The 21,629-nt window shown below is 38.5% G+C and overlaps 2 protein-coding genes across 5 annotated transcripts in view; one reads left to right on the top strand and one right to left on the bottom strand.

The window, feature by feature from the left end:
• Window positions 1–1,417: 1,417 nt before the first annotated feature.
• On the bottom strand, window positions 1,418–11,405 carry LOC133545339 (zinc finger protein OZF-like). The gene is made up of 2 exons (XM_061890823.1): window positions 11,093–11,405; window positions 1,418–2,970 (listed from the first exon to the last, which is right to left on the bottom strand). The coding sequence occupies exon 2, from the start codon at window positions 2,918–2,920 to the stop codon at window positions 1,454–1,456; it is 1,467 nt and encodes a 488-aa protein (XP_061746807.1). The 5' UTR covers window positions 2,921–2,970; window positions 11,093–11,405; the 3' UTR covers window positions 1,418–1,453.
• Window positions 11,346–21,629, top strand: part of LOC133545329 (oocyte zinc finger protein XlCOF6.1-like) — a 95,073-nt gene continuing 84,789 nt past the window's right edge. Inside the window, exons 1-4 of one of the 4 annotated variants that reach the window (XM_061890807.1) lie at window positions 11,351–11,542; window positions 14,264–14,486; window positions 17,130–17,265; window positions 18,138–20,032. In XM_061890807.1, the coding sequence (XP_061746791.1) occupies window positions 18,188–19,447 (1,260 nt within the window). In that variant the 5' untranslated portion in view covers window positions 11,351–11,542; window positions 14,264–14,486; window positions 17,130–17,265; window positions 18,138–18,187 and the 3' untranslated portion in view covers window positions 19,448–20,032. Of the gene's footprint in view, window positions 11,543–14,263; window positions 14,487–17,126; window positions 17,266–18,137; window positions 20,033–21,629 lie in introns of those variants that run through there. The other 3 variants (XM_061890806.1, XM_061890805.1, XM_061890808.1) reach the window with 3 other exon arrangements.

Here is a 21,629-nt window from a genome sequence, read left to right as displayed (position 1 = left end):
GATATGAATACTAAAAAAACAAAAGGTAGCAAAAGGACCGCAGTTATCAGTAATAATCTTGTTTTTAAATGTTGCAATACAAATTTATCACAAACGATCAATATTATTAACAAACAGATGTACCAAAAAGTCGTACTGTTGAGGATTGGTATTGATTTCGAGGTAGTAGAATTTGTTCCGAATCGGTTGAAAAGTGAACAGTACCCATCCCTACCAGCAAGTGTTGTTGTACTGGAAACTAATTTACAAACACAACTTCATCACACACAATACTCCACTATGGAATTGTTGTTATATTAAAATGAGAAACAAATCCATCTTTGTACAGCAATGGTTTGAAAAAGGCCTTTGGTATCTGATGCACTTATTGACTGATAAAAATAGTTTATTATTTGAAGATTTCATTAAATACAACCTGGAACAAGAAAAATACTCATAACTTAAACTTTTCCATTCTTTCTGAGGCAAAATAGTTAATTTAAGAAGAATAAAAGACGGAATTAACCACTTAAAAGTAATTTTCAGGATGTTGTTTGGCAATTGGATACAACACTTGTTTGTTCTGTGATAGGGAAACAAAATAAACAGTTTATTTTAAGAATATATGCAAAGTAAATCTCTGTGGGATGATGTACAATATTGACTTTTGCCTGACACTCCAAACTTTGACTGATATTGATGTTGTTTTGGGAATGTTAAAAAAGAAAAAAAAAAAAGTTTAAAACATTTATTTGATATATCCACAAATGTAAGTTTGTAAAAACAAAACCATCCTTTCACAAAAAAAATCGGCCATTTTCTTTCACTTTTATACTGCATAAAGGTCTGGGGACATACAAATAAAACAATCACAACACAATCATCATAGTACAGAGTAATAACGATAATGAATAAAATAGATTATAGAGACCCAACAAATGATTCAAGAAGACACACATTTTAAAATTGTATAAAAGACAACTGTTGAAATGATGTAGTAAATAATAATATGCTTCCAAAAGTGGTACAGAAGATGTTTCAGATGTGAACCAGTAAATATGTATATCATATAAAGGTGCTAATCTATGGGATTATTAACAATTGGAAATAAAATATGTAATACTTCAATATTTCATATGAATAAGTCTAAAATTGTATGACAAATATATATATATATATATATATATATATATATATGTGTGTGTGTGTGTGTGTTTACATACACACAAAGATATTTTTTGCATGTAAAAGAAGGCTCGTACTGTTTACTCTCACCTGTTTACTTAAATTGTTCTGTCCATTTTTTAATAAAAGTACACAATGTTGCATATTGATGCATGTGCTTGACTGAAAAAAGCGCTAATACAAAATATCTAATCTATGAATGTAGAAGCATATTACACAGATTGTTACACAAACAACAATGTCACACTCAAAATTAAAGTCTTGACAGTTTATTTCAAATCTTGCAGTTTCATTTGCTGCTGCTGTTCTCACCAGCACACTTGTGTTTCTCACACTGCTTCTTATTAGAGAATCTTTCACCACACACACTGCAACTCAACACTTTCTCTCCTGTGTGTCTTCTCATGTGTGCTACAAGGTTTGATCGTTCACAAAAGCTTCTGTTGCAGATTGAACAGGAATGTGATTTCTCTCCAGTGTGTGTTCTCATGTGTCTTACAAGCTTTGATCGTTCACAAAAGCTTCTGTTGCAGATTGAACAGGAATGTGATTTCTCTCCAGTGTGTGTTCTCATGTGTGCTACAAGGTTTGATCGTTCACAAAAGCTTCTGTTGCAGATTGAACAGGAATGTGATTTTTCACCACTGTGTGTTCTAGTGTGTCTTTTCAAATGTCGACTTTCTATAAAACCTTTACCACAGATTGAACAGGAAAAAGGTTTTTCACCAGTGTGTGTTATTGTGTGTACTTTCAACCATCGACTTTGTGTAAAACCTTTACCACAGGTTGAACAACAAAAAGGTTTTTCAGCAGTGTGTGTTTTTGTGTGTCTTTTCAAACATTGATTTTCTATAAAACCTTTACCACAGGTTGAACAGACAAAAGGTTTTTCACCAGTGTGTGTTCTCATGTGTATTGTCAAATGGTGACTTTGTACAAAACCTTTACTACAGATTGAACATATAAAAGGTTTTTCTCCGGTGTGTGTTCTTCTGTGTTTTTCCATACCTGAACTTTGTGCAAAACTTTTACCACAGATTGAACAGATAAAAGGTTTTTCTCCAGTGTGTGTTCTCATGTGTACTTTTAAATAGCGACGTTCTACAAAACCTTTACTACAAATTGAACATATAAAAGGTTTTTCTCCAGTGTGTCTTCTCATGTGTGTTTTCAGATCACTAGGGTATTTAAAAGTTTTGTCACAGAGAGAACATTTGAGGTGAGTGTTGTCAGTGTGACATGTCTTATCATCTTTAGAGTCTTCATCATCAGTGTCAGGAGAGTGTGACGTTGTGTCCTCACTATCTGATAGTGGAGCTAAGAGCTTGTCTGCTTGTGATCCTCCACAGTGGTCTCCATCAGCTTCTGTTGTCATGTGTTGTGTTAAGCTGCTGCTTGGAGGCTTCGCCTCTCCCCTCTCCTCACTTTCACCTTTGACCTCATCATCTTCACTCTTCACAGGGACACCAGTCACTGGGAACTCCTCCAGTCCTTCAAGATGCTCTCCCTGCTGACTGATGCGGTTTTCCTCCTCTTCCTCTTTAATGTGAGGGGTAAGTGGCTCCTCTTCTTTGTCCTTGATGTGAGAGGTCAGTGGATCCACCTCTTCGTCCTTAAGGTGAGGGCTCAGTGAATCCATCGCTTCCTCTTTAAAATGGGGTGTCAGTGGTTCGTCCGCTTCCTTTTTAAAATGGGGGATCAGTGGGTATTCCTTTTCCTTCTTAATGTGGGAGGGCTGTGGCTCCTCTGTCCACATCCTGAAGCTCCACTTCTGTTGCTCAGTGTGACGATGTTCTTCACAGATGTCTGCAAGACAAACACACCATCTCTGCTCAGTCACACAATCAATCAATCAATCAATCAATGTTTATTTATATAGCCCTAAATCACAAATGTCTCAAAGGACTGTACAAACCACTACGATTACGACATCCTCGGAAGAACCCACATAAGGGCAAGGAAAACTCACACCCAGTGGGCAAGGAGAACTCACACCCAGTGGGACGCCAGTGACAATGAGGATTATGAGAACCTTGGAGAGGACCTCATATGTGGGCAATCCCCCCTGCCCCCCTAGGGGACCGAAAGCAATGGATGTCGAGCGGGTCCAACATGATACTGTGAAAGTTCAATCCACAGTGCCTCCAACACAGCTGCGAGAGTTCAGTTCAAAGCGGATCCAAGACAGCAGCGAGAGTCCCGTACACAGGAAACCATCTCAAGCGGAGTCGGATCAGCAGCGTAGAGATGTCCCCAACCGATACACAGGCGAGCGGTCCATCCTGGGTCCCGACGAGCGGTCCATCCTGGGTCTCGACTCTGGACAGCCAGTACTTCATCCATGGTCATCGGACCGGACCCCCTCTACAAGGGAGAGTGGGACATAGAAGAAAAAGAAAAGAAACAGCGGATCAACTGGTCTAAAAAGGGAGTCTATTTGAAGGCTAGAGTATACAAATGAGTTTTAAGGTGAGACTTAAATGCTTCTACTGAGGTAGCATCTCGAACTGTTACCGGGAGGGCATTCCAGAGTACTGGAGCCCGAAATGAAAAAGCTCTATAGCCCGCAGACTTTTTTGGGGCTTTAGGAATCACTAATAAGCCGGAGTCCTTTGAACGCAGATTTTTTTGCCGGGACATATGGTACAATACAATCGGCAAGATAGGATGGAGCCAAACCGTGTAGTATTTTATATGTAAGTAGTAAAACCTTAAAGTCACATCTTAAGTGCACAGGAAGCCAGTGCAGGTGAGCCAGTACAGGCGTAATATGATCAGACTTTCTTGTTCTTGTCAAAAGTCTAGCAGCCGCATTTTGTACCAACTGTAATCTTTTAATGCTAGACATGGGGAGACCCGAAAATAATACGTCATAGTAATCGAGACGAGACGTAACAAACGCATGAATAATGATCTCCGCATCGTTAGTGGACAAAATGGAGCGAATTTTAGTGATATTACGGAGATGAAAGAAGGCCGTTTTAGTAACGCTTTTAATGTGTGACTCAAAGGAGAGAGTTGGGTCGAAGATAATACCCAGATTCTTTACAGAGTCGCCTTGTTTAATTATTTGGTCGTCAAATGTTACAGTTGTATAATTAAATAGAGGTCGGTGTCTAGCAGGACCGATAATCAGCATTTCCGTTTTTTTTGGCGTTGAGTTGCAAAAAGTTAGCAGACAGCCATTGTTTAATTTCATTAAAGGGGAACATTATCACAATTTCAAAATGGTTAAAAACAATAAAAATCAGTTCCCAGTGGCTTTTTTATTTTTAAAAGTTGTTTTCAAAATTTTACACCTCCCAGAATATCCCTAAAAAAAGCTTTAAAGTTCTTGATTTTCGCTATTTGCGATGCGACTGTCCATTTCCCTGTGACGTCATACAGTTCTGCCAATACAAACAACATGGCGGTTACCACAGCAAGATATAGGATATAGCGACATTAGCTCGGATTCAGACTCGAATTTCAGCGACTTAAGCGATTCAACAGATTACGCATGTATTGAAACAGATGGTCGGAGTATGGAGGCAGATTGCGAAAACAAAATTGAAGAAGAAACTGAAGCTATTGAGCGAATAGCTGTTGAAGCTATTCGGCGATCGCCTTCCAACCAACGATCGCATCTTTTGACCACCTGAGCAAATTAAATCCGTCAATTGGTAAGTGTTTGTTTGGCATTAAATGTGGGTGGAGGGAAAGGCTGGATTAAAATATATGTATAAAAATATATGTATATATGTATATGTATAATGTACATATAGCTAGCCTAAATAGCATATTAGCATCGATTAGCATAGCATGTTAGCATCGATTAGCTGGCAGTCATGCTGCGACCAAATATGTCTGATTAGCACATAAGTCAACAACATCAACAAAACTCACCTTTGTGATTTTGTTGACTTAATCGTTGCAAATGCATCTGCAGGTTATCCATACATCTCTGTGCCATGTCTGCCTTAGCATCGCCGGTAAAATGTGCAGACACTCTGGCACATTCAATGGGGGTCTGGCGGCAGATTTCTTGCCAGTGGTGCAACTTGAATCCCTTCCTGTTAGTGTTGTTACATCCTCCGACAACACACCGACGAGGCATGATGTCTCCAAGTTTCCAAAAAATAGTCGAAAAAACGGAAAATAACAGAGCTGAGACCCGGTGTTTGTAATGTTTTGAAAATGAAAATGGCGGGTGTGTTACCTCGGCGACGTCACGTTCTGACGTCATTGCTACAAGACCGATAAACAGAAAGGCGTTTAATTGGGATGTAATTAAGATAATGAAGGATGAAGTCATTAAGAAATGTTTAATATAGATTAGAATAGGCCGTGCAACTAATCATGTGTCCTGAGTTCCAGTTGAAACTGGGTGCAAGTTCATGCCCACGCACATACACTCTTATCACCCACATTCTTGACACTGTTTACACTGCTTCGTGGCCGAGGTCTGAAGGACAACACCAGATATGAAGTCGGAGTCCAGGGAGAAAAAAAGCACCAGTCAAGGAAAGTCTGGGCTTCACTGCTTAGGCTGCTGCCCCCGCGACACGACCGCCGATAAGCAGAAGATAGATGGATGGATGTGTAACACAACTTGATGTTTCTTGAAAACAGCGTCCAGTAGTTGATATTGTCGCTCCTTCTCTTTTGTTGGACAAAATTCCTCCTTGTACTCTATATTGTTTTTTTTTCTATCATCACAAATATGTCTCCAACAGCAACAGTTAGTCGCTGAGTCTTCAACACTCACATCATTTGTAATGTAGACATGTTCACACAATGTTCACACACGCACGCACCCTACCCATGCTGCGCTACCTTCATGCCCTTGAACACCTCGCTATCAATGCCCCTGTTTTGATCCATATATTGCTGCTGCTGCCCTGAGGAGGCTAACACTCTCCTGCTGCTGCTGCTGCCTTGAGGAGGCTAACACTCTGCTGCTGCTGCCCTGAGGAGGCCAACACTCTGCTGCTGCTGCTGCCCTGAGGAGGCCAACACTCTGCTGCTGCCCTGAGGAGGCTAACACTCTGCTGCTGCTGCCCTGAGGAGGCTAACACTCTGCTGCTGCTGCTGCCCTGAGGAGGCTAACACTCTGCTGCTGCTGCCCTGAGGAGGCTAACACTCTGCTGCTGCTGCTGCCCTGAGGAGGCCAACACTCTGCTGCTGCCCTGAGGAGGCCAACACTCTGCTGCTGCTGCTGCCCTGAGGAGGCTAACACTCATCTGCTGCTGCTGCTGCCCTGAGGAGGCTAACACTCTGCTGCTGCCCTGAGGAGGCTAACACTCTGCTGCTGCTGCTGCCCTGAGGAGGCTAACACTCCGCTGCTGCTGCCCTGAGGAGGCTAACACTCTGCTGCTGCTGCCCTGAGGAGGCTAACACTCTGCTGCTGCCCTGAGGAGGCCAACACTCTGCTGCTCCTGCTGCCCTGAGGAGGCTAAAACTCTGCTGCTGCTGCCCTGAGGAGGCTAACACTCTGCTGCTGCTGCTGCTGCTGCCCTGAGGAGGCTAACACTCTGCTGCTGCTGCTGCTGCCCTGAGGAGGCTAACACTCTGCTGCTGCTGCTGCCCTGAGGAATTAGCAAGCATTCATTAACATCAATATCTCCAACTCCAGTACAGCAGCACCTACCACCAACAGATCAAGCAGACTGCCATAAAGCCTGCTGATCAAGGTACTCCAAGGTTAAACTACCAACAGTAACAATGCCTCCTAGGAAGGCACAGGTTGACGAGCTGGAATAAATAAAACTCTCGCTTAACTTTATGTCTGAAGAGTTGTCCAGAGTGGCAAACCAACAAACTGCACTTAGTCAACTAGTGGAGGAAGTTAGTGAGCTAAAAAAAATAATTGTAGAAAAAGACAAATCAATTAAAATATTGGAAAGACGTGTTGATGAACTTGAACAATACACAAGAATGGATGATGTGATTGTCAGTGGTTTGAACACCAAACACCGCACATGAACAGAATGGTGGGGATTAGGCCACAACGGAGATAAAAAACCTGGAGCAACAGGTCCTGCAGTTTTTTCAGTCTAAGAACATTGAAATAGACAGTAATGCTATCTCTGCCTGTCATACCCTCCCTCGAAGGGATAACTTGGCAAAACAAGCAATTATTATAAGGTTTACGAACAGGAAAGTAAAAACTGATCTTTTGAGACAGTCTAAAAAGTTAAGAGGTACGGCAGTGTACATTAATGAGCACTTAACAAAAAAAAAAACTCGGACATAGCAAGACAGGCTAGGACCCTAAAGAAACAAGGGAAAATTCAGTCCACGAGAACACGGAATTGCAAAGTCTGGATAAAACTACAGGGCACGCCTGAAGAAGCAAAGGTTCTAGTAATCAGAGAAATGGGGGAGCTTGAAAAGTACACATGATGAAACCAGAAATCATGTTGCCAACTTGGTAATTGAATGTTAATATAACAGCAAATGAATGAGTGAAATATGAACTTTGCACTATGTTTGAAAACGATATAGACCCTTAAAAAAATGTCTTCAATGGCATAGCAATGAATTGCAAATATTATACAGATGAACAATATAATGACAGTATAAAATTAAGTAACCAATTAACAATTATATATATTAATAGTAGAAGTCTGTCTGCAAACTTTCACCATATAAAGGAATATTTAAGTCAATTTGTAAAACCTTTTAGCATTATAGCAATATCAGAAACTTGGATAACTCAAGAAAAAAGTGTAGGTTTTGGTCTGAATGGATATGAATTTGTGCATTTGGATAGAATAGATAAAAAGGGAGGAGGAGTAGCACTCTATATTGATAAAAACCTAAACTTTATTAAAGTTGAAAATATGACATCTATCATTGAACAAGTAATGGAATGTATAACGGTAGAGATTATAAGAGAAGGAAGAAAAAATATCCTAGTTAGTTGTATATATAGAACTCCGGGATCCAAAATAGAAACCTTCACCAAAGCTATGGAAGGATTATTTTATAAATTGAATAACAAAGAAATATTTATTAGTGGAGACTTTAACATTGACTTAATACATACAAGTAGCAATAGAGAAACAGCTGAATTTATAGACACAATGCACAGTATGAGTTTGATATCTTTGATAAATAAACCAACAAGAATCACATCACATAGTGCCACCCTAATTGACAATATATTTACCAATATAATGGATGACAACCTAATATGTGGAATCTTGATAAATGATATAAGTGATTATCTCCCAGTCTTTGTGGTCTACAACTGTGCCAGTAAAATTAAAATCAAGAATGAATGTGAAACTGTCTATAAAAGAATCATAACAGAGAAAACGCTCAACAAATTCAAGAATGAACTACAAAAGCAAAATTGGAATACTATTTATGATAGAAAAGAAGTTAATACAGCTTATGAAGAATTCTTAAACACATTTAAAATACTATATGATGGAAATTGTCCAGTAGTAAATTATAAAAGGAAGTCAAAGTACGGCGAGTTTAAACCGTGGATGACTAAAGGACTCCAAAATGCCTGTAAAAAAAAGAATATTTTATAGAAGGAATTTATAAAAAATAGAACTTTAGTAAATGAAAATAAATATAAAAAATATAAAAATAAACTAATCAATATAATCAGAATGTGTAAAAAATATTATTATATAAATAAACTGGAATATAACAAGAATAATATAAGAGGTGCATGGAAAATATTAAATGGTATTATTAGAAATAAAAATGATGATAATCAATACCCACCATACTTTATGGAAAATAACAACATGATTAAGGATAAGGAGGTGATAGTAAATACATTTAATGATTATTTTATAAATATTGGACCGAAACTAGCAGAAGAGATAAAGGTAGAAGGGACAAAAATACATGCAGCAGATTATATCAACCCAAACCCTAAAACAATGTTTTTAAAACCAATAGTAGAAAGAGAAATCAGGGACATAGTCAAAAGTTTTAAGAACAAAACAAGCAAAGATGTGGATGATATAGACATGCAAACTTTAAAGTATGTGATAGATGGAATTAGTGCTCCATTAGCATATCTATTTAACCTTTCATTTGAAATGGGAGTATTTCCTCAACTAATGAAAATTGCAAAAGTTGTTCCTATTCACAAAGCGGGAGACGGACACTTATTCACAAACTACAGACCAATCTCAATATTACCACAGTTCTCCAAAATATTAGAAATAATATTTATAAATAGATTTCATGGCTTTGTAGAAAAAAATGAATTATTAACAGATAGGCAGTATGGTTTCAGGAATAATCGATCAACAGCACAAGCATTAACAGATTTAATTGAAGAAATAACTGATAGTATTGATAAAAAATAAATATACGATAGGTGTATTCTTAGATCTTAAGAAGGCTTATGATACAGTAGACCAGAGTATTCTGATTACAAAAATGGAAAAATATGGTTTTAGGGGTATTGTTTTGGAATGGATAAAAAGTTATTTATCTGATAGAAAGCAGTTTGTACAGATATCACAAAAAAAATCATGTTGGTTAAATATTAAATGTGGGGTGCCACAGGGGTCAGTCTTAGGGCCCAAGATGTTCATCATGTATATAAATGATATTTGTAAAGTAACTGAAAACCTTAAATATGTGTTATTTGCGGATGACACCAATGTTCTGATGTGGACTTGCAGCAGCTCCTGAGGACCGTCACCATGGACATGTGTAAACTAAAAAAATGGTTTGATGCTAATAAATTATCATTAAACCTAAATAAAACTAACTTTATGTTATTTGGAAATAAGAGAAATGATGTAGATGTAAAATTATATATAGACAAAGTTAGTATAGAAAGAGTAAACAAAATCTAATTTTTGGGTGTGATCTTGGACCACAGGATCTGCTGGAAGTCACACATTACATACTTCAAAGGGAAGTTGGCGAGAAGTATTGCTGTCCTGGGTAAAACAAGGCACATTCTTAATCAAAAAACATTACACACTCTTTATTGTACACTTGTTTTACCATATTTGAGTTACTGTCTAGAAGTTTGGGGAAATACATATAGGACGAACATCCAACCACTATTCATAATGCAAAAAAGGGCCATCAGACTGATACATAACACAGGACCCCGAGAACACACTAATGGATTATTTATAAAAACATTTGATTTAAAACTACCAGATCTCATCCAACTCAAGACTGCCCAAATGATTTATAAAGCAAGTAAAGATTCACTTCCAACAGGGTTACAGAGAAGATTTTTACAGAGAGAAGGGAATTATAATTTAAGAGGAGAAGTACTTTTTAAGATCCAATATTGTAGAACAACGCAGAAACGAATGAGTATAACAATAGCAGGGGTTAAAATATGGAACTGTTTAAAGGATGAAATAAAACACAGCACCAACATAAACCAGTTTAAAAAGCTTTTTAAATCATTTATCATTAGTAAATATAAGAAAGAAGAGCAAACATTGTTTTAGAAAGACAATAATATATAATATGTATATAAATACAATTTATGATTTCATAATTATACATATAGGTTATATTAAAATGTATATATTACCACTTTATATGGAATTTAAATGAATTGTGTATATATAATATACATATATATATATATTTATATATATATATAAAGTGTACAAATGTATATGTTTGATTTAAATGTTAAACTGTGTATATGAGATGTGTGCTACATATATGTTGCTTATATATTGTTTAGAAAAAAAAGTAATATAAGTGAAGCATGTTTTGGATTTTAAATATTTTGAACCTTGTTCTTGTTGTGATGGGGTAGGTTTATATAAGCGTTGCTTCAACCTACACCCTTTCGGCTCAATCATTGTTCAAATGAGTGTTTTTTTTTTTCTTCTTTTTTTGTTGTTGTTCTTTGTTATATGTGAAGATTGCCGAAATAAATAAATAAATAAACTCAAACTCAAACTCAATAAAAACACTTTACACTTACATTGGATCTCTGCTTTGATGTGTCGATCACTTCCGCCTCTCTTTGTTAGCAGCTAACAAGCTAAGCTAACCAGCAGGCTAGGCTAGCACGTCAAAGTGCACTCAGACTAATGTATCCGCATACAAACAATTAAAAACGACGTTTACTCTGTTAAACGACACACATGTGCACATGTACGTTGTAATTAAGACCAAGAAACCATAATAACCAAAACAACGTATTCTCCGCCAGACGCCATCTTGTTTTGTTCTTCCTCCTGTGTGACGTCGTCGAGTTGTTCTCAACCGCGGAACAAATGTTGGCCAAACTCGTGTTTCACTGGGACAATAGTGAGTAGTGGACACTTCCTTCGCCAAGCCACAGACCAACAATAAAGTCCCATTTAAGAGTTGCTGGTGTAACAATAGGAAGAATATATTCCACTCCTCTCTTCTACACGCGGCTTATGAGGTAATATAAATTATATATTTTGATATGATTTCTGTTATTTACCTGATATGTTGTTCGAAGCTAACGTGTTAGCGTTAGCCCGCTAGCAGGCCTTTGTACCAAATGCTAGCGTGTTTTTTTTGAGGAGTGTATTTTATATGTTCTCTATAAGAATTATATTGACTTATTTAATACTTTAACTGTTTTTTTGCTTTATATTACAGTCACCCTTAACGTCATTAAATATTTGTTACTAGAAAGGAACGAATAATAATAATAATAACATATTTTATTTGCTATAGCGCTTTTCAGTGTAGTCAAATATGCTTTACAGGATAAAAATTAAATGATTACATTTATTTGTATTATTATTTACTATATTATTATTTATTATATACTTCCACATTTACCCATTCACACACACATTCACACACTGATGGAGGGAGCTGCCATGCAAGGCGCTAACCAGCACCCATCAGGAGCAAGGGTGAAGTGTCTTGCTCAGAACACAACGGACGCCAACGGACGTGACGAGGTTGGTACTAGGTGGGAATTGAATCAGGGACGCTCGGGTTGCGCACGGCCACTCTCCCCACTGCGCCACGCCGTCCCTATAATGTTATAATGTATTATATAATGTCCCTATAATGTTATAATGTATAATATATTACAAATACATTGCAGTGGTCTGCTTTGTGTTGGTGCTAACTTTATTAACAATAAATACAATATATTTATATATATATATATATATATATATATATATATATATATTGTGTATATATATATTGTGTATATATATATATATATTAGAATATTTGGGTACCTCATGCTTTGATTACAAAAAATATTGATGCGTGTTCTATTTGTGTTCAATTTGTGTACAGTATATTAAAGCCATTTTTAATATTTAACATATTTAATATTCATTTTTGTCTCACTGAATGAGCATTAATTGCTTACAATTTTCCAAATAGTGTATTCGTAATAACAAGCATCAGTTGATTTAATTTCCATGATATGTCTGCCCGAATGCAGCTGACATAGACTCGCAACCTCAAAAGGGACAAGCGGTAGAAACATGGATGGATGTCATCAAGGTAATAGAAGTGCGTGCAAACAAAATCATTTTTATTTATTGCTAATAAAGTTAGCACCAACACAAAGCAGACCACTGCAATGTGTGTATGTGTATATATATATATATATATATATATATATATATATATATATATATATATATATATATATATATATATATATATTTTTTTTTTTTTTATTTATTTATTTTTTTTTTTAATATTTTTATATATATATATATGTGTGTATATATACATATAAAAAGTGCCATCCCAAGGAAATGTCCAAAGTGTTTTGGTATCCTGGAGCATTCAAAGTTCCTTTCACTGGAACTAAGGGGCAAAGCCCAACTCCTGAAAAACTAACCCCACACCATAATTCCTCCCCCACCAAATTTCACACTTGGCACGATGCTGTCGGAAATGTAGCGTTCTCCTGGCAACCTCCAAACCCAGACTGGTCCATCAGATTGCCAGATGGAAAAAGCGTGACTCATCAGTCCAGCAAAGGTGTCTCCACTGCTCTAGAGTTTAGTGGCGACGTGCTTTACACCACTGCATCCCACACTTTGCATAGGACTAGGTGATGTATGGCTTAGATTCAGCTACTCGGCCATGGAAAGCCATTCCATGAAGCTCTCTGCCTACTGTACGTGGGTTAATTGGAAGGTCACAGGAAGTTTGGAGCTCTGTAGCAACTGACTGTGCAGAAAGTCTTTGCACTATGTGCTTCAGCATCTGCTGACCCCTCTCTGTCCGTTTACGTGGCCTACCACTTGATGGCCGAGTTGCTGTTGTTCCCAAACTCTTCACTTTTCTTGCAATAAAGTTGACTTTGGGATATTTAGGAGCGAGGACATTTCACGACTGGATTTGTTGCACAGGTGGCTTCCTATGACAGTTCCACGCTGGAAATCACTGAGTGCGACCCATTCTTTCACAAAATGTTTGTAGAAACAGTCTCCATGCCTAAGTGTTTGATTTTATAATTGATTAGAACACCTGATTCTCATCATTTGGATGGGTGGCCAAATACTTTTAGCAATATAGTGGGTATATATATTCTCACGCCAGCACATTTCCTAAGGTGTGAGTGAGGTTCAACCAACATACTATCGCACGGCCACACTCGCTGGCACTTGTTACACGTGCTTCGCTGCACTTCTGTTTGTTTTCTTTCGGGTTAAAAATGTTGCTTTCGCAGAAGGAAGAACAAGGAGAGGATATTGCACGTAAAAGTAAAGCCAACCGACCACAGCTCTGTAGTCCTGGTCACCGTTGATGTGAGGTGGGACTATTTTGGAGGTGTACGTCATGGTTGGCTGGTAGGTTGGTAGTGGGAGGAGCAAGTTGGCGTCACTTGATGCTGCAGCACAATGAAACTTTTATACGTGCAGACTGACTTCATGCAGTCATGACGGTATTAAAATCCCAGCAGGAGGTTTTCTATAAGTTGTTCCTTTTTTTATCAATAATTAATGTAAATGCAGAAAAAAAGATCAATTACACAATTCATAATATTCAATAACTGATGATTATTCCATTATTCCATCACCAAAAAGTGGTGTCAGTCCACTTGTAAAATATTATATTTGATAGACTAAAAAATATTTGACACATCTGAGCTGAAGTTTGTTTGTGTTGTCTTGTGAACGTCCAACAGATGAACGCTCATCAAGAAGAACGTCCTCTTCAACAGCAGGAGGATCCACAGCCCCCCCACATTAAAGAAGAAAAGGAAGCTCTCTGGGTTACTCAGGAGAAAGAGTTTGTTCCAGAGCAGGAGGAGGCGGATCTCACCAAGTTTCCACTGACAGTTGTTTCTGTGAAGACTGAAGAGCATGAAGACAAACCACCTGAGTCCTCACAGCTTCATCACAGTCCAAGTAAGCACAACATTTAGATGTCATTCAATATGTATGCTAAATAGTAAAAAAAACTGCTAGTATAAAGCGGCTAACATTGTAGGTAATGGTAGTCCTCTATTGTGCCTTTAAAGCCCCTTTAAATCACCAACATTACTCCATTTACTTGTAGTGACCTGTATATTAACCAAGTATTAGCAGCATTGTAATTGTAAGAGCTAACTTCGAGGAACTACTTTTAGTCAAACGGATCTTTGCTCGCAGAGAAGTAGACTAGCTACTGAGCTGCTGCTGCATCGCCTATGAGTTGGTAAAAGTTTTTTCTAGATTATAAATCATGCCTCACACTTGTATCGGCGAAGGCCGTGGCCATACACCGAGAAGTTGGTCAAATTAGTTTTAAACCCAAAGATGTTGCTAGGAAGACACGGCAAGATGCTCATTTAGCAACAAGCTGGACGAGCTGAAGCTGCAGGTTGCGACAAATAAGATGGTCGGGGACAGCTGCATTCTGCTCATCACGGAGACGTGGCTTCACCCGCTTATCCCGGACACGGCTATCGAGCTAGCGGGCCTCACAACACATCGGCATGACAGAACCAAAAACTCCGGTAAGAGCAGAGGAGGGGGGCTATGCGTCTACGTCAACAACAGCTGGTGCACCAACACCAAGACTGTTACCAGTCACTGGAGTACGTTACTGTGAAATGCAGACCCATCTACCTTCCACAGGAGTTTAATTTTGTCATGCTAACGGCTGTTTACATACTAGTACGGCACTCAGGGTGTTACTTGACTCCATTAGCAGTCAGCAAAGTGCGTACCCTGAGCGCGTGCACATCATTGCTGGGGACAAAAAAGGCTACCCTTTTTTGATTTTAGCTATGCGTTCAATACCATCCTCCCCCAAAGACTGGTGCCCAAACTGACGGGGCTGGGACTGTCTTCCTCCATCTGCCACTGGATCCTGGACTTCCTGACAAATCGCTCTAAGCATCCATCAGCATCAGCAACGGCTCCCCCCAGGGCTGCATGCTAAGCCCCCTATTCTACACCCTCCACACTCATGCCAGCATTACCACTATTAAATTTGCAGACCACACCACAGTAGTGGGACTCATTTCCTGGAGGGATGATTCTGCCTACAGCAATGAAGTGGAGCGGCTGACTGGGTGGCGCAGGGAAAACAACCTGGTCCTTAACACTACCAAGACGACGGAGCTCATCATGGTCTTTCGGAAGTAAAAATACGATAAACATCCAACCACTGTACATCAATGGGGACTATGTGGAAAGGGTCTCTAATTTCAGATTCCTGGGCATCCAGATCGAGGAAGACCTGTCGAGGAGTGCGAACACTTCAGGGACCATCAAAAAGGCATAGCAGAGACTTTACTTTCTGAGACTCCTCAAAAAGAACCACCTGTCACAAAAACTGCTTGTGTCCTTCTATCGCTGCTCAATAGAGAGTGTGCTGACATACTGCATGTGTGTGTGGTATGCTAGCTGCACGGCGGCAGAGAGAAATGCACTTCAGAGGGTCATAAAAACTGCCATGAAGATCACTGGTTGCTCTCTTCCCTCCCTAGATAAACTGTACAGTGTCAGGTGCCTCTAAAAGGCCCATCATGAGGGACCCATCTCACCCCGGACATAAACTTTTTGAACTGCTGCCCTCGGGCAGGAGATACAGGACAATAAAATGCCGGACAAACTGATTTAAGAACACTTTTTAGTGCAATAGTTTCGCTAAACACAAGGCATGAAAAAGAACAACTGTGCATGTGAGCTGTGTGCTTGGTATTTTTATGTATATTATGTATTTTTATCTATTTATCAGAGTACCATATTCTTATGTTTTTATGTGTTATTATGAATTTGCACTAAATTTTTTTGCTTGCAATTTGGTTGTACAATGTACTATGACGATAAAGATATTATATTCTAACATTTTAAACGTTTACACACATCTGAAGAATATAGAAATAAATATATTTGGTGGGCCAAAAAAAATGACTCGCGAACCAATGTTTGGTATGGGCGAAATGACCTAAAATCTAGATCCTAATAACAATATATGTCACGATATATCATTCGGTATATTATTGACAACAGAAAAATCTCAACGCGGGTTTAGGAAAGCTCCTAATTTCGCAGCTAACATATGCAGTAACATATTGTGTCATTTCTAATTGTATTATTTTGTCGAAACAATTTTTATTAAAGGCCTACTGAAAGCCACTACTACTCACCACGCAATCTGATAGTTTATATATCAATGATGAAATATTAACAATGCAACACATGCCAATACGGCCTTTTTAGTTTACTAAATTGCAATTTTAAATTTCCCTGGAGTTTTTTCGTGAAAACGTCGCGGAATGATGACGTGTATGCTTGATGTCGTCGGCTGTTAGACAATATTAGCGCTGCGCACACACACAGCTAAAAGTCGTCTGCTTTAACGGCATAACTACACAGTATTTTGGAGATCTGTGTTGCTGAATCCTTTGCAATTTGTTCAATTAATATTAGAGAAGTCACAGTAGAAAGATGGAGTTCGGGAGCTTTAGCTTTTAGCCACACAAACACACGGGGATTTCTTGTTTAAAATTCACGGAGGTGAAACTTTACTATGGATCCCAACTGAATGTCAACCAGCAGGTTTCGGTGAGAAAATTGTGGTAAAAGTCGCTTCTTACCGGAGATCAGCTGAGCTTGTGCCGCCCATAAAGCTGCCGTCGACTTCCCTGAGACACTGGCGTCAACTCACCCGTGGACACACCCCTCCGACTATCAGGTACTCTTAAACTCACTAAAACACTAGCAACACAATAGAAAGATAAGGGATTTCCCAGAATTATCCTAGTAAATGTGTCTAAAAACATCTGAATCCGTCCCAATGCAATCACGTTTTTTTTTAACTTGTTTTTTTTCTTTTTTTTTTTCTAGTCCGTCGCTATCAATATCCTCAAACACAAATCTTTCATCTTCGCTCAAATTAATGGGGAAATTGTCGTTTTCTCGGTCAGAATAGCTGTTTTTGTTGGAGGCTCCCATTAAAAACAATGTGAATATGTGAGGAGCCATCAACATGTGACGTCATCGTCTGTAACTTCCGGTAGAGGCAGGGCTTTTCTCTTAGCACCGAAAGTTGCGAACTTTGTCATGGATGTTCTCTACTAAATCCCTTCAGCAAAAATATGGCAATATCGCGAAATGATCAAGTATGACGAATAGAATGGACCTGCTATCCCCGTTCAAATAAGAAAATCTCATTTCAGTAGGCCTTTAATGTAATTGTTTATTTACTGTTAATATCTGGTTACTTTATTTGAGAATATACTTCTGGAAATGATGTAATATTTTACTGCATCTTTCAGCAACTACATTAGGAGCCTGTGTAGCCTGTTTTAAAATGGTTCTATTGGTAATTCTATATGAAATAATATCTCGCAAAATCAATTTTAAACCGTATCGTCCATCCATGGTAAAAAGTCCTGTCGTCCTGGTTTGTTTTTCTTTTCCTGTGAATAAAGTTGTAAAGAGCAGCGTGCTTGTGCGTGACTGAGTTTTCCAGACCGCTTATATGATAACTTGTTTTTCCTAAGTGCATGTAAAAGTACCGAATGCATTGTGTGACCGAGCAGAGATGGTGTGTTTGTTTTGCAGATGTCTGTGAAGAACATCTTCACCCTGAGCAAAAGAAGTGGAGCTTCGGGATGCGGATAGAGGCGCCACAGCCCTCCCACATTAAGAAGGAAGGGGAATACCCACTGATCCCCCACTTTAAAAAGGAAAAGGAGGACCCACTGACATGCCATTTTAAAGAGGAAACTGTGGATCCACTGAGCCCTCACCTTAAGGATGAAGAGGAGGACCCACTGACCCCTCACTTTAAAGAGGAAGAGGAGGAACACAGCATCAGTCAGGAGGGTGAGCATATTGATTGGTTGGATGAGTTCCCAGTCATTGGTGTCCCTGTGAAGAGGGAAGATGATGAGGTCAAAGGTGAAAGTCAGAAGAAGAGAGAGGTGGAGCCTCCAAGCAGCAGCTCAACACAACACATGACAACAGAAGCTGATGGAGACCACTGTGGAGGATCACAAGCAGACAAGCTCTTAGCTCCACTATCAGATAGTGAGGACACAACGTCACACTCTCCTGACACTGATGATGAAGACTCTAAAGATGATAAGACATGTCACACTGACAACACTCACTTCACATGTTCTCACTGTGACAAAACCTTTAAATTACCTTATCTGAAAAGACACATGAGAATACACACTGGCGTAAAAACTTGTATATGTTCAATATGTGGTAAAGGTTTTGTAGAAAGTCACAATTTGAAAGTACACATGAGAATACACACTGGTGAAAAACCTTTTATCTGTTCAATCTGTGGTAAACGTTTTGTAATAAGTCACAATTTGAAAGTGCACATGACAACACACACTGGTGAAAAAACGTTTTTCTGTTCAACCTGTGGTAAAGGTTTTACACTAAGTCAAGGTTTGAAAGTACACATGAGAACACACAATAGTGAAAAACCTTTTTCCTGTTCAACCTGTGGTAAAGGTTTTACACACAGTCAGTGTTTAAAAAGACACATGAGAACACACACTGGAGAAAAACCTTTTTCCTGTTTGACCTGTGGTAAAGGTTTTAAACAAAGTCATGATTTGAACGTACACATGAGAACACACACTGGTGAAAAACCTTTTTCCTGTTCAACCTGTGGTAATGGTTTTACACAAAGCCAGACTCTGAAAAGACACAAGAGAACACACACTGGTGAAAAACCCTTTTCCTGTTCAATCTGCAACAGAAGCTTTTGTGACCGATCAAACCTTGTAGTACACATGAGAAAACACCCAGAAGAAAAAGTGTTGAGTTGCAGTGTGTGCGGTGAAAGATTCTCTTATAAAAAGCAGTGTAAGAAACACAAGTGTGCTGGTGAGAACAGCAGCAGCAAATGAAACTGCAGGATTTGAAATAAGATGTCAAGACATTAATTTTGACTTTCTAACAACATTAGCACATATAACATGTGTGACATTGTTGTTTGTGCAACAATCTTTTTAATATGTCCGTACATTTATAGATTACATAATTTGAAATATGAAAGTATTACATATTTGTAATTCTAATTGTTAATAATCCCATAGATTAGCACCTTTATATGATATACATATTTACTGGTTCACATCTGAAACATCTTCTGGACCACTTCAGGGAGTATATTATTATTTACTTCAGACATCATTTGAACAGTTGTCTTTTATTCACTTCTCAAATGTGTGACTTTATGACTCTTTAGTTGGGTCGCTATAATATATTTTATTAATTATCGTTATTACTTTGTATTATGATGATTGTGTTGTGATTTTTTTATATGTATGTCCTCAGACCTCTATGCAGTATAAAAGTGAGAGAAAATGGCAGATTTTTTTTATGGAAGGATGGTTTTGTTTTTACAAACTTACATTACAAGAAATAGTAATTAATTAAAAAGAATGATATACTGTAATTCAAATATTTGGAATAAAAGCCTTTTTAATTTTTGTAATTATTTTTATTTGCAGGTCGCACTTAATGAAATCTTCAAATAATAAAATAATGTTATCACTCAATAAGTGCATCAATGACCAAATGCCTTTTTCAAACCATTGCTGTTCAAAGATGGATTTGTTTCTCCTTTTAATATAACAACAATTCCACAGTGGAGTATTGTGCGTAATGAAGTTTTGTTTGTAAATTAGTTTCCAGTACATCAACAATTGCTGGTAGGGATGGGTACTGTTCACTTTTAAATTCCATGTTTTATGTGTTATATATGTAAATATATTGTGTTTGTATTTTGCCAACATGGTAGAATCACATGATAGGCAGGTTGTATCATGTTTTTTTCTGTCACCTTGAGGAAATGGCATAAAGAGGAAGATGACAATATAATCAATCAATGTTTACTTATATAGCCCTCAATCACTAGTGTCTCAAAGGGCTGCACAAACCACTACGACATCCTCGGTAGGCCCACATAAGGGCAAGGAAAACTCCCACCCAGTGGGACGTCGGTGACAATGATGACTATGAGAACCTTGGAGAGGAGGAAAGCAATGGGTGTCGAGCGGGTCTAACATGATACTGTGAGAGTTCAATCCATAATGGATCCAACACAGTCGCGAGAGTCCAGTCCAAAGCAGATCCATCACAGCAGCGAGAGTCCCGTTCACAGCGGAGCCAGCAGGAAACCATCCCATGCGGAGGCGGATCAGCAGCGCAGAGATGTCCCCAGCCGATAGACAGGCAAGCAGTACATGGCCACCGGATTGGACCGGACCGGACCCCTAATGTCACTTGGACAATGATGTACAGAACAGAGGAGATTTTTTATTTTTGGTTTTAGGCGATTGTTTCTATTTTTTTATTTCACAAAACTTCTCCATTATCCAGCTATGGATTTCTGGTTGCTGGTAAAAAAAAGAGATGGAAGGGGATAGGGAGGGGATGTATGAGGAAGGTATGGACATGGATAGGACTAGAGGAGGGAGAGAGGAAAGAAGGAGAGAGGAGGTCATGAAGGAAAGTCGAGCGCTAAAAGAGTAGAAAAGAGGAAATTATTATGGTAGATAATTGAAAGATTATATATAAATTTAAGTCACATCAAGACATGAAGGATATTAGTTTGATGACACTGGTTAAGGGATGAAAGAAGGACTTTGGAAAGGTGAAGATGGCCAACGTGCTAAAGGACGGAAGTCTTTGGCTTAAAGGTAAAAACCGAGAGAAAAAGAACAAAGCAATGTGATTGCAAAAGCTGTGCAATAAGATACTAAAGGAAATAATCAAAGTGGGAGAACAAAAGAGGACTATAGGAGTCGTGACAGGAATCCCAAGAGGTGACAATTTATAAGATTTGAAAAGAGAAATAAAAGATGGAACTGTCACAACGATGAAGAGAATGATGGCATTTAAAAACGGAGAAAAGATGGAGAACGAATTTATGCTAGTGCAGTTTGTCAAGGAAGTAATACTGGAAAGAATCATGATAGGGTTTTTAAGTTTCTACGTTAGAACTTACGTCCCACCCCCAGTACCTTGTTTCAAATGCCAACGTTCTGGGCACATAGTAGTGTGTGTCATGCTAAGATGAGATGT

The sequence above is a fragment of the Nerophis ophidion genome, linkage group LG28 (genome assembly GCF_033978795.1).
Source record: "Nerophis ophidion isolate RoL-2023_Sa linkage group LG28, RoL_Noph_v1.0, whole genome shotgun sequence".
NCBI lineage: Eukaryota > Metazoa > Chordata > Actinopteri > Syngnathiformes > Syngnathidae > Nerophis > Nerophis ophidion.
The sequence above is the reverse complement of the archived record's forward strand: the minus strand, read 5'-3'. Positions and strand labels throughout refer to the sequence as shown.